This window comes from Emiliania huxleyi (genome assembly GCF_000372725.1).
Source record: "Emiliania huxleyi CCMP1516 unplaced genomic scaffold EMIHUscaffold_3, whole genome shotgun sequence".
NCBI lineage: Eukaryota > Haptophyta > Isochrysidales > Noelaerhabdaceae > Emiliania > Emiliania huxleyi.
In genome coordinates, this window is record NW_005199770.1 from 295,208 (window position 1) to 306,912 (window position 11,705).

At 65.2% G+C, this 11,705-nt stretch overlaps 5 protein-coding genes across 5 annotated transcripts; all 5 read right to left on the reverse strand.

The window, feature by feature from the left end:
* Window positions 1-1,112: 1,112 nt before the first annotated feature.
* Window positions 1,113-2,188, reverse strand: EMIHUDRAFT_195047 (hypothetical protein; the record flags this gene model as incomplete). Its single annotated transcript, XM_005775095.1, has 4 exons — window positions 1,113-1,463; window positions 1,533-1,598; window positions 1,824-2,107; window positions 2,182-2,188. 4 exons carry the CDS (start codon window positions 2,186-2,188, stop codon window positions 1,113-1,115), a joined length of 708 nt encoding a protein of 235 aa, XP_005775152.1.
* A 117-nt stretch (window positions 2,189-2,305) lies between these two features.
* On the reverse strand, window positions 2,306-3,282 carry EMIHUDRAFT_195048 (hypothetical protein; the record flags this gene model as incomplete). Its single annotated transcript, XM_005775096.1, has 2 exons — window positions 2,306-2,645; window positions 2,834-3,282. The coding sequence occupies 2 exons, from the start codon at window positions 3,280-3,282 to the stop codon at window positions 2,306-2,308; spliced, it is 789 nt and encodes a 262-aa protein (XP_005775153.1).
* A 274-nt stretch (window positions 3,283-3,556) lies between these two features.
* EMIHUDRAFT_43647 (putative ABC transporter) lies at window positions 3,557-4,510 on the reverse strand (the record flags this gene model as incomplete). The annotated part of the gene is made up of 1 exon (XM_005775097.1): window positions 3,557-4,510. A coding segment is annotated over one exon (954 nt), but the record flags the coding sequence as incomplete, so codon positions are not given.
* Window positions 4,511-8,376: 3,866 nt separating this feature from the next.
* Window positions 8,377-9,066, reverse strand: EMIHUDRAFT_95369 (hypothetical protein; the record flags this gene model as incomplete). Its single annotated transcript, XM_005775098.1, has 1 exon — window positions 8,377-9,066. One exon carries the CDS (start codon window positions 9,064-9,066, stop codon window positions 8,377-8,379), a length of 690 nt encoding a protein of 229 aa, XP_005775155.1.
* Window positions 9,067-9,378: 312 nt separating this feature from the next.
* On the reverse strand, window positions 9,379-10,533 carry EMIHUDRAFT_195051 (hypothetical protein; the record flags this gene model as incomplete). The annotated part of the gene is made up of 3 exons (XM_005775099.1): window positions 9,379-9,623; window positions 9,710-10,387; window positions 10,458-10,533. The coding sequence occupies 3 exons, from the start codon at window positions 10,531-10,533 to the stop codon at window positions 9,379-9,381; spliced, it is 999 nt and encodes a 332-aa protein (XP_005775156.1).
* Window positions 10,534-11,705: the final 1,172 nt, after the last annotated feature.

The following is an 11,705-nucleotide window of genomic DNA, read 5'->3' on the forward strand; positions in this document are numbered from 1 at the left end:
GCCAAAATTGGGGTCTGTTTGAGGATTGTTGGATTTCAAGCTGGGTTCGGGACCGTTTGTGCGGTCATAACAGCAACTCGGTGGATGGGGCCGATGAGGGTGGCGGTGGACTCGGTGGTGGTGGTGACGGTGGTGGTGGAGACGGTGGCGGAGACAAGGGGGGTGGCGGTGAGGGTGGGGTAGGCGATGTCGGAGGAGCTGAGGGTGGTGGGAGGGACGGTGGCGGTGATGATGGGAATGGTGGTGGTGGAGACTGTGGCAGACCTGGCGGTGGTGGCAGGTCGTGCCGAGAAGCGGGTGGCAATGCACACGCACACGGACACGGTGGGTGCAGCGGGGATGGCAGCGGCGATATCGACTCTGGAAGCAGCGTGGCGACAAGCATTGCTCGTATGTGGCGTGAACGGCGTCGGCGAACGCTTATGTTCAGGGCGGCCTCCGTTTGCGCGGAACTCTCACGTGTGGCGCCAATTTTCGAACGGGCCAGTAAAATGAGGATTTCACAACAGAAAAATGTTTTCTTTCCCCAAAGTACAATCCCCAAAGTAAATTGGGGACTGCGAGAAGGGAGAGGAGGTGTTGTCCGCTGCAGAGTTATAAAATGAACTCTGTCCGCTGCACATCTTGTCAGCGTGGGCGGGCAACACGAAAGGGGGGGACTCAAAGCGTCAATCAAGGCAGGTGCAGGGGTATCTTAGGACTTGCCCGTGAGAGATTGGTTATCGCTGCTTCGTTCTTACTGCACGTCCCGTGACCGCCCACATGCACAGAAGAAGGATCAAGGAATCCGAGACGTGAGACTGAGAGCCGCCGCGCGTCACCGCGACCGGTGTTCTCCACACACAACACTCACTTATAGTGTGTGAATCAGTGTGTGACACGCGGGACACACGTCTCACGTGTCCCTCACGCGTAAACGGTGGGGCAGGGGGTGGGGGGGAGGGGGCATCTTTCCGAGTCCATATCACTCTGGTGTCTCAAAATCTCAAAATCTCTTCTCTCAGTTAATACAGCCGCACACCCTATTATACGGCCCACACACGCACGCGATACCACCATCTGACACGCCCCCCCCCCTCTCTCTGGCTCTCTCCGCTCTTCGCGGCGTTTTTTCAGTGCCAGGAGAGGATGGCGCTGACCACCGCGACTGGCGCCATCACAACTCCAAACGCAACGAGCGTGATATCGAGGGCGCGCCCCTCGCCGTACCGCGGCTTGCACAGCCGCAAGTGGAACCAGCCGGGAAAGATGAAGGCGAGCGGCACCGCGCACAGTCCGCCGGCGAGCCCCATCAGGTTCTCGTACGGCGCGTAGAGCGAGCTGGCAAAGGCGGCGAGGACGAGGCAGGTGCGCGCCGCGCAGCAGGGCAGCAGGCCGCTCTCGTCGGAGAGGCCGAGCTTGTCCTCGAGAGCGACCATCGCGGGGAAGAACTGGAGCGGGTAGGTGAGCACGACGGTGAGCACCTGGTTTGCGGGCCGTGGACGCGTCGTGTGCGTGGCGTGGGCCGAGGCGGGCGCGCGAGGCGGGCGCACGAAGGCGGCGCGGACGCCGAGCGCCGCGCCGCCGTTCAGGTTGAGGGTGACGAAGGTTGCGGTCGCCTGGGTAGGCTTCCGACGGGGCGGTGAGAGGGATGGCGCTGCGACGAGGCAAGAGAAGGAGGCGAGAAGGTGCGGTGACAGAGCGCGGCGAGGGAGGACAGGCGTGAGAGCGAGATGAGAGACAGAGAGCCAGCTGGGGAGAAGCGGGAGAGGCGGGGAGCGAGGGCGGGGGAGAGGGAGAGGGCGGCGGGGGAGATGGCGGCAGCAGGCCTCTCCAAACGCGACGTACGAGCAGATCCCGAAGACGAGGAAGGCGACGGTGCCGAGGGCCATGCACGCGACGATCATGCGTGGGAACGCCTCCGGCTCGCTCATCGCCTCGCGTACCGGCAGCACGATGCCGATCCCCTCGAAGGCCACCACGGCCTGCGCGGCAAAGAGCAGCGTGCCGGGACCGAACCTCGCCGTCCACGCAACCTCTCCGACGTGCTCGAAGTGGCTCTGCACGAGGTCCGTGCCGATGAGCGCGAGGATGACCGCGACGGTGCACCACAGCACCAGGTTTGCCACTGCACGGGACGCCGCGGGCTGTCACGGATGTGAACGGCGGCGGCGGCTCCGGCGCTCCGGCGCTCTGCCGCACCGAGCATTGGCCAGCCTAGGCGATGTATGTCTCTCACCTGGAGGGGGAGGGAGGGGCTGGCGCGGGCGACACGGGCCGGCTGCAGCGTCCGGCCACCGCGTGCCGGAGACTAAGCGCCGCGCGTCTACTGCCGGCTCGCCCAGCAGTACGGCACGAGGACAGGCAGCTGGACGAGCGTGAGGAAGGTGACGGAGGGCGGCAGCGGGAGGAGCGACTCGAGGACGGCGCGCGTGTTGGTGGCGATGAAGATCGGGTACGAGACGCAGAACAGGAACTGCGAGGCGACGAGGCACGAGTCGACGATGACGTACCCTGCCGCGCCCGCCGCCTGCCGGCCGATCTCCGCAAAGGCGCCCTTGCTCACGCTGCTGAGCCTCTGGCCGCGGAGGACCGCGTCGTGGCACTCGAGCAGCTGGAACATGCCTGCTCGGAGCGCGACAGGGCGGCGGTGGGGAGGCGCTGCCCTTCTGCGAGCCGCTCTTGCTGCAGAGCGGTGCCGGCAGCCGAGAGGACGCCCACGACTGCAAACATCACCGACGCAAAGAGCACGCCCACCTGAGGAGGCATCGGCCGCCGGTGAGGCCGGTCCGTTCCAGGGCGTGTCGGGACGCGGCCGCAGGCGGCGGGGCGGAGCTTGCGCAGGAGGCGGCACCGCGGCGCCTGCTTGTACATGCTCGGCACAAAGAGAAGCATCGGGCCGATCATCGCCTTGAGCAAGGTGAGCATGGCGGTCGTGTTCCCCATCTGGCCCGACGCCTCTCTGTCAACCGACGCGGTGGATCCAACCGATGCCTTGTTTCCTCCGAAGAAGGAGCCAAGCGAGTGCTGGCTCATCATCCCCGCGCCGCCGGTGGCTCTGAGGTGAGCGTGAGTGACGATGTGAGCGTAGACCTCGAGTTCGCCGTCTATGGTCTGACGCATCGAAAAGATCCGCGGGATCAGGCCTCGCCGTCTGCCGGTGGGCAGCGTGTCGTGCGTAGCGGCAAGCGCACCGCCTTTGATATTAGGCTTGATCGCCTCCACCTGGCTCAGCGCTGGCATGCTGACGGCGAGTGTGCTACTCTTCCCGCCCGCAATCAGCGGGCGGTTGAGATCGCTCATGCCGGAGCCGCAAAATAAAATTGGAGCGTGCCGTCGAAGACAGCAATTCGATGTCAGCTTCGGGGCAGCGGTATACCGACATCGGCGATATCACCGTACCGATGTGGAAAAAGAATTACCGCGGAAATCGCGGGTCGAGCTACATTTAAATAGAAGTCGCAGGAGTGCGAGGTACACTGCACTCCAAGTGCTCCAAGAGTTACGAGTGATCGCGGCTCTTTCACTTTCAGCCATCCGCGTCCTCCTCACACCTGCCGGCCTGCGGCGGCGGCACTAGCTGGTGCCGCATGAAGCGCGAGTAGGCCGAGCCCGCGTCGGCCGAGAGTTCCGCGTGCGTCCCGCTCTCGACGGCGACGCCTCCGCTCAGGACGAGGATCCGGGTGGCGCGCACGACGGTGGAGAGGCGGTGGGCGATCACGACGGTGGCGCGCCCCTCCATGAGGGCCTCGAGCGACGCCTGCACGACCGCCTCGTTGGTCGAGTCGAGCGCCGAGGTGGCCTCGTCGAGCAGCAGCAGCCGCGGCTCCTTGCTGATGGCGCGCGCGATGGCGACCCGCTGCTTCTGCCCCCCGCTGATGCGCACGCCCTTCTCGCCCGGCCGAGTCGCGTACCCCTCCGGCAGGCTGCGGATAAACGCGTCTGCGTTTGCCCGCTCGGCGGCGGCGATCGCCGCCTCGTCCGACGCGCCGGGCCGGCCGTACTTGATGTTCTCCATGAGCGAGCAGTCAAAGAGGATGGGCTCCTGCTCGACGAAGCCGATCTGGCGCCGCAGCCAGCGCAGCTCGAGGGCGCGGAAGTCGGTGCCGTCGAGGAGCAGCGCGCCCTGCTGCGGGTCGTAGAAGCGCTCGATCAGCCGCCCCACCGTCGTCTTGCCGGCGCCGCTCGCGCCGACGAGGGCGAGGACGCTGCCAGGCTCGACCTCGAAGGAGAGCCCCTTGAGGACGGCGCACTCCTTCGCGAGCGGGTAGGCAAAGCTGACGTCCCGCAGCTCCAGGTGGCCGCGGCAGCTGGCCGGCTCGGCGCCGACCGAGGGGAGGATGGCGGGGCGGCGCTGCAGCAGCGAGAGGAAGCGGCCGGCGGCGATGAGGGTCTGCTTGGTGTTGAGCCAGATGCCCGCGAGCGCGGTGAAGCCCTGCTCGTACAGCGAGACGTACGTGGTGAAGGCGGTGAAGGAGCCGATGGTCAGCCGGCCGGCGAGCAGCTGGTGCATCCCGCACGCGAGGACGAGCACGTCGCGCGCCTGGAGGTGGGAGTTGGGGAGGGAGGGGGGGGGGGGTCGGCGGCGGCGGGCCAGGCGGCGGCGGCTTTGTCTCGCAGGGGCGGGAGCAGTGGAGCGGCCGGGAGGCGCGTGACGGGTGCGCTTCGCGGCAGGTTGCGCCTTGGAGAGGCCGAGCTGCGCAAAGATGACCGCGGTCTGCGTGTTGACCGTCACGACCACGACGCGCAGGAAGTGCGTGAGCCGCTCGGCGAACCGGCGCGCCTCGCGCACCTCGGCCGCGTTCGCCTGCACCGTCCGCATCGCGCCGAGCACCTCGACCGCCTGAGCGTTCGCACGCGCCATCGCCTCGTTCTGCACGACGCCGTACAAGCCCTGCACCTCGCCGGCGCGCCGCACGAGCAGCCAGTTGAGCGGCGTGACGACGGTGGCGAGGAGGGCGAGGACGGGGTGCGTCGCGAACATAGCGACGAGCGAGCCGGCGAGGCGAACGACCCCCTGGATCAGGCTCTGCGAGGTGAACTGCGCGAGCGACTGCAGCGCGCCCGAGTCGTTGATGAGGCGCGACGAGAGCTCGCCCGACACGTGCGCGTCGAAGAAGGCGGCGTCCTGCTGGACCAGGTTCCGGTACATGCGCACGCGCAGCCGCGTGAGGGCGGTGTGCGCGGCGAGCGCGTAGAGCGTGCCGACGAGCACCTCGAAGAGCCACGTGCAGAACTGCAGCGCGGCGTATGCGCCGAGCAGCGGCAGCACGGCCTCGCCCCACGCCTGGTCGACGGCGAGCGTGCCGTTGGCGCGCGCCACGTCGACGGCGACGTCAAAGAGGACGCCCTGCACGTACGGAGTGCCGAAGGAGGAGGCGGTGAGGAGCAGCGAGCAGAGCACGCCGCTAAAGAGGTACAGCTTTGGGCTGAGCGCCCAGAGGTAGTGCCATATCGACCTCTCCCTCTCCTCCTCCTCCTCCGCTCCGCCGCCGCCGTCGCCGCCCTCCTCCTCCTGCCGGCGGCCCTTGCCCTCGCCCTCGCCCGCCCGCCCGTTCGCAAGCCGAGCCTGGCGCTGCACCTCACGTGCCTCCTCCAGCATCTCGCCATGCAGCCTCCACAGCCGCGCCGCCTTGCCGCCGCAGCCCAGCTCCGCCGGCACCACCCTCTCCATCGCGGCCAGCTCCGCCTCCCACGCACGCCGCTCCGCCTCGCGCGCGGAGAGCTGCTCTGGCGCAACGCCAATCAGAGACGCGTCCAGCGGCTCACAGGTCGCCCGCTCAGTGCCGCAGCGGCAGCGCATGCGGCGGTGCCCGGCGGCGGCAGCGGCAGCCGAAGTGGCGAATAGCAGGCCAACCTCGACAGGCAGCCACCAAGTGAGGTGTGCGCGCGCAGCGGGGCACGAGAGGCCCAGCGCCAGTGGCACGACGCGAGCACTCCACGCGGAGAGGTGAAAGGCGAGAGACCAGGGCGAGCCTCTCGGCTCGAGAGCGGAGACGGCGGGCTCGAGGCACCAGGTTAGAGCATAGCAGATCGCGCCGAGCAAGCCTGGCGTCGCCAGAGGCCAAGCCGGCGCTGGAGCGTGTCCGGCCGTCAAATACGGCTCCACGAAGACAGCAGCCAAGGCGCAGCTCAGACCGAGAGCCGGCGAGCCGAGGAGACGGCCCAGCGGAGGACTGGAGCGAGCCTGCCGCCGCCGCATGCCGTTAGAGACGGCGCGCAGCACCAGCAGCAGGAGCAATGCTGATGGTGGCACGAGCGTAGCGAGGCAAGAGGCCTCGTTGGCAGAGTGTGAGCAGAGGTGCAGTCGCACCATTTCTTGCTCGCTCAAAAAGAATTTTACACGGTGCCCTGTGCCCAGCCCTCTCCACGCCGCGATGCGCCCCCTCCCCCTCGCCCTTGCAAAATCCTGCAAAGGTGGGGACGTGTCTGTCCTCGACCCAGCCCAAGCTTGGGATGTCCGTCTTATTTATTTATAGGCACGGGACTGTCCTCCCATCCCTCCCTTGGGTTGTCCGTTTTCTTTCTTTCTTTTCTTTTAGGCACGGGACTGGGTGGCAAATGATCGCAGTGGGCGTCAGAAGACTTGTCCTTGCTCGAGGGGCCAGGATATGCAGCGAGGAGGGCGGAGCTGCGCCGAAAGGCGCAAGACGCCGCGAGAACAAGGGACCGGCATGCGGCGGCGGCGTCGCAGAACGAGGCAGAGGAGAGCGACGCGACAGAGGAAGAAGCGACAAGGGAAAGAACGACGAGAAGGGGGCGACCGCGAGGTGGCATGAAGGTCGCAGCGAGAATCGGCGAGAGACTGCGAAGAGAGATAGGAAGAGGCGGACGCCCAAGGGTGGGCGACGGCTAGCGCATCACACCCCTCATCCCCTCTCCTTAAAATCCCTGTGTGGCGGCGGCGTGCCGTCCTCCCATCCCTCCCTTGGGTTGTCCTTTGGAGCACTTGGAGTGCGGTCATCAGCCTCACATCCAGGACCGGGGAGCTGAGGAGCGCACCCAGTTGGCCGGATGATCGGGATCGGGTTACCGGTCCGTTTTCTTTCTTTCTTTTTTAGGCACGGGACTGGCGCGCACTGGCACTAACACAGGTAAAAAGAATTCAAGAACCACGCATCTCTCACAGCACGCTGGCACGACAAGAATTCTTCCTCCCAGAGATTCTTCGTACTTCGAAACCAACAAGAAATCACACTCTCACAGTGATTGGGCTCAGTAAGGCTCGTCCCCAAACACGGTGTCGGTGAAAGGCTGTGTCGGCTCGCCAAAAGGATTTTCAGTGTACGTGGCTCTTACGAACATACCCGAGGGTGGACTGCTGACAGGGTTTGCGATGAGGAGCGACTCCGAAGGGAAGTTTGGCGGGCTTAACGGAAATTCTTCCCTCTCGCGGTTTGCGTCGCGCGTCCCCCACCCAAGGGACAAGGGGCGGGACCGCCCCGTTTCTGCAGGAGGCGACTCAGGCCGGTCTATGCCCGATTGGCTGTTGGCAATACTCACGTGTTGCTCGTGCACGAAGCGCCCACGCGATCGTAGCATCGTGATCCGGTTTCCCTCGTACCACGAGGTCAATGACGATGATCTGCAGGATGACCGACGGCTGCACCGTCGGCCGACTCGGCAGATAAACGGCTCAGCGGTGCGGATCTCCAGCCACAAGGAATACATCCATGTCATCCAAGCGCAGGTGCGAGCCAGAAGTGAGAGGCAGCAGCGGAGACGGCAGCGGTCGCGGTTTGAGAAGGGACGAAGCGCCGAGAGCTTGTCAGAGACGTCAGAGCAGGATGATTGATTGCGCGACCTCGATTTTAGACCAGGAATTTAGTGCACACGTGGCAATGTGCGTGGATCAGATCATGATTCCAGATAGTATAGGTGACTGAATTCGAGAGACGAGACTAGCGCTGCTGTGAAGTGTGTGTGATATCCGACCAGCCTCTGTTTTGCTTTCTTTCATCTTTGTTGATCGTCTCTCTTCCACAACGGACAGCCACAGCAACACAAAATGGAGACTTTCACTCTCACCCATCCAAAACCTGCATCGGACACCGCGCGCTCTCCTGCACCTCTAAAGCCGTGTAGGCCTCTGGGCCGCCCGGGCGCCCGCCCCGATCCAGCCATCGCGCTCCTTTCCACGCCCCGCATCCCTCCCCACAGCACACTCCGAGGTCCTCCAGCACCGACCAGAGACGACCCAGCCAGATGCAGCTCGGCGGGGTCAAAGCCGGCCGGCTCTGCAGTCAGACCTGCCATGGAGGTGAGGGGTGCCTCACCGAAGCCCAAAGGGACATGGGGGGAAGGCCAAGGCTCCCCCCCACCCCTCGGCCCGTGACACCGCACGACCGCTGCCTGTCGCCGCCACGCCACCGACCGCCCCGAGCCGCGCCACGCCCTTCACAGCCCCACGAACCCTCCGCCGCCCTTACTCATCACCTGCTGCGGCGAGCCCGGCACCACCTCTCCGGAGCACTGGCGCGAGAGGCGGCTCTTGACCCCGGAGCCGACGGCGATGAAGGCGGCGACGGCCTCGGGCGCGCCGTGCAGCCCGACTGTCTTGAAGAAGTTGCGAAAGTCGTCGCGCGAGATGCTCTCGTCTGTGCCCATCTTGCCGAGCAGCCTCGCGCACGCCTCGGCGTCCCAGTCGAGGCCGGACGCGCGCGCGAAGTGCAGGAGCTCGTCCATGTCGATGGCGCCCGAGTCGTCGAGGTCGATGGCATCGAAGGCAGCCTCGATGCGCGTCTCGCTGAACGGGTCAAGCAGCTGCCTCCGCCGCTCGCCGGCCTCCACGAGGCTCTCAACCTTTGCGTCCCGCTCGGGCGGCACCTCAGCCTCGTCGCACGCGAGGCTGATGAAGCGCACGAACTCTTCGTGCGACAGCGTGCTCAGGGCCGGCGTGCTTGCGTCCTGCCCTAGCAGCTCAAGCACCGCCGACGGCTCCCACGAGCCCCAGTAGTAGCCCAGCGCCTGGCCGAGCAGCAGGATCTCATCCACCTCGACTGCGTTCGAGTCGTCGAGGTCGGTAGCGCGGTACAGCTTCGACGCCCACGTGTCACTGAACGAGGCGCGGCTCGATGCGTCGGCCATTTCGGCAAAGCGAAAAGAATTCGAGTTGCACACACTAGGCACGGGACTGGCGCGCACTGGCACTAACACAGGTACACCGAAAAGAATTTTACGAAGCAACTCCCTCGCACGACACTGGGCACGGGACTGGCGCGCACTGGCACTAACACAGGTACACCGAAAAGAATACACCCCGGGAGGAACCCCTAGCGCCTAGGTAGCTTCCCTCCTCCCGCTCCCCCCCCCAACCCCCCCCCCACTCCCTCCCTCTTCTCTGCGCGTCGTCTGTGTGCGCGAGGGCGAGCGGCGCGCAGCACTATGTTATTTTCTTATCTACAGCTTCGTCGCGAGCGCCTTCACCTCTTTCGTGACCGGGGCGATCTCCCGCGCGACCGCCTTGTCAATCGAGTCCCCGAGGATGGCCAACTGCTCGCTGAGGAACTCGTTCTGCTCGCCGAGGACCTGCTCCACCTCCTCGGTGTAGGTGTGGGCGGCACGCGCAGCAGCAGCCGTGGACCCGGCAGTGGAGCTCGCGTCGTCGGAGTCGTCGTCCTCCCCCTTCCTTTGTGAGAGCGAGCCTACGGTATGAAGGAAGTAGCACGTGTTAGGATCGCGCAGAGTGCGGCCGGGGCGGTGTCACGGCGGGCGCACTTGCCAACGTCACTCCCCTCGACCAGCAGCGAGCCGTTGAGTATTTCGGAAGCGCGGCGGGCGGGGCGAGCGGCAGCCTGCCTCGCCCTTTTGGCCTGCCGCCGTGTGCGGTCGTCTCGCTTTCCCTTGTCGCGCTGCTCGGGGCTCTCTCGCTTCCTCTGCGCTCGGGACTGGTTTGCGGCCTGGCTGAGCTCGGTTGGACGATTGTTTGGCGAGCGGACGCGATCGTTGAAGAGCCTGCTCCTCGCCTGACCGAGCGTCTCCCTCGGGTTGTCCCTGGCTCGCTCCTCGGCGTCGGCCATGAGGGACACGCCACGCTCGGCAAAGTACTGGTCCTCCATGTATTGTGCCCACCCAGCCGTGTCGCCAGGAAAGGTGTCGAGGTACTCCTTCCTCGTGAGGATGTGGCGGCCGCGGACGACGGTGCGGCTGAAGGGGACGGTTGCCGTGCCGCCGACCGACGGCAGGCAACCGAGGAATACAGCAAAAAGGAGAAGCCCGCACGCCATCCCGCAGTTCGTACTAAGCTGCCCAAACCACCCAACAGACGGACCGCGGCGGAGTTGCGGCGGCGGAGACACAGCGAGAGGCTGGTTGGCGAGGCGTTCCTTCTCCAGCTGACGGCGACGCGACCGCACAGAGACCTTCCTCGTCGCGCCGTCCTGGCCGCGGGCCGTCATCTCCGCCCTGTCTGGTCCACGGTGGTGCGGCGATGTGCTGCGACGGGCTCCACGCGGCGGGCCAGAAAGTTGGGACGGAACTCGCTGCGGCCTTTATATATTGGAAGCTGATGCGGCTGGTCGCAGCGACGGCCGATCCAGCAGTCGTCTGCGACATGGCAGTGGCCCCGGGTCATGTGCAGCTGGTCCCGAGCGGCTCAGGTCCCAGATCGAATCTCGGACCCACAGATTCTAGATTCCTTTAGATTCCCTGGATTCCCGCAACAACGATCTCTTAGCGGCGGCAAACAGAGGCGCAACTCTGCCAGCAGCGAGGAGGCTCCTGCTGCTCAGCTACCGAGGCCTGGTGGCGTCGGCTGCTGCGTGGAGAAGACAGCAGCACTGTCCGACCTCAAAACATGCACAACAAGCGTGATTTGTGACTCTGTCCTCGATTCTTCAGTCGCTCTGCCGGACGCGCTCGCTTTGTCGCGAGGGTCACCAGTGCAAGCCGTGTGGACGCCCAGAATAGCCTCCCCTGGCTTAGCTAGAGTGAGAGATATTGTGCACGTGGTCAGCCTCTACAATATATACACTGACACTTTACCTCCCAGAGCTCGTCTCGGTCCGCCACGGCCATCCTCAGCCTCCGGAGGGCCCCCGGCCGCGGCGCGGTGCGGCGGCGTCACAAATCCGACGTCAGTTCACCGGGACGCGATCGGGCGATCTGAAGTCCAACTAGGCGTATGGATTGTCCGCCCAGGGCTATCACCTGGACCCCTCAATGGACGCCTGCGGTGCCGCCCCCACGAGGTGTTGTTCACACCTGTCCAACCATTCGTGCAGCAGGAACGCGCTGTGTGTGGCTGGCAGCAAACTCAAATGACGACGGGTTGCAGCCTCGTAGCTCAACGGCAACATTGTGCATGAGGAAGGCTGATAGAAGTATCACCAGCCACACAACCAACAGCTTCTGGAGAGTATGCGGAGCGCAAGCAGCCGGTGATCAAAGGCGTGTTGCTGTCGGTGGCAGATTGCCAGAGGGACGCCGGCGCCTCGGTGCGTGGCTTCGTCACAATTTTCCACCGCTCAACTTGGAGGCAGTGTGTCTAGTAGCGTGCTACACCTATGACGGCGGACCTCACTGGGGCGCCGACGTGCGACGACCGTCTGGGATCGAAAGACGAAACCGCGTCCCAGGAGCTCGTGCAGAGCGCGCTCCGGAGCTCGGTGGCGGGAAATTTGAAGGGAACGTGGTGGCTTCCCACCGCCTCTGTATGTGCCCAATAAAGTGCTAACACGACCCTCGGGCAGCAGGGGGTATGTGGCGAGCGCACGGAGGCACAGTTA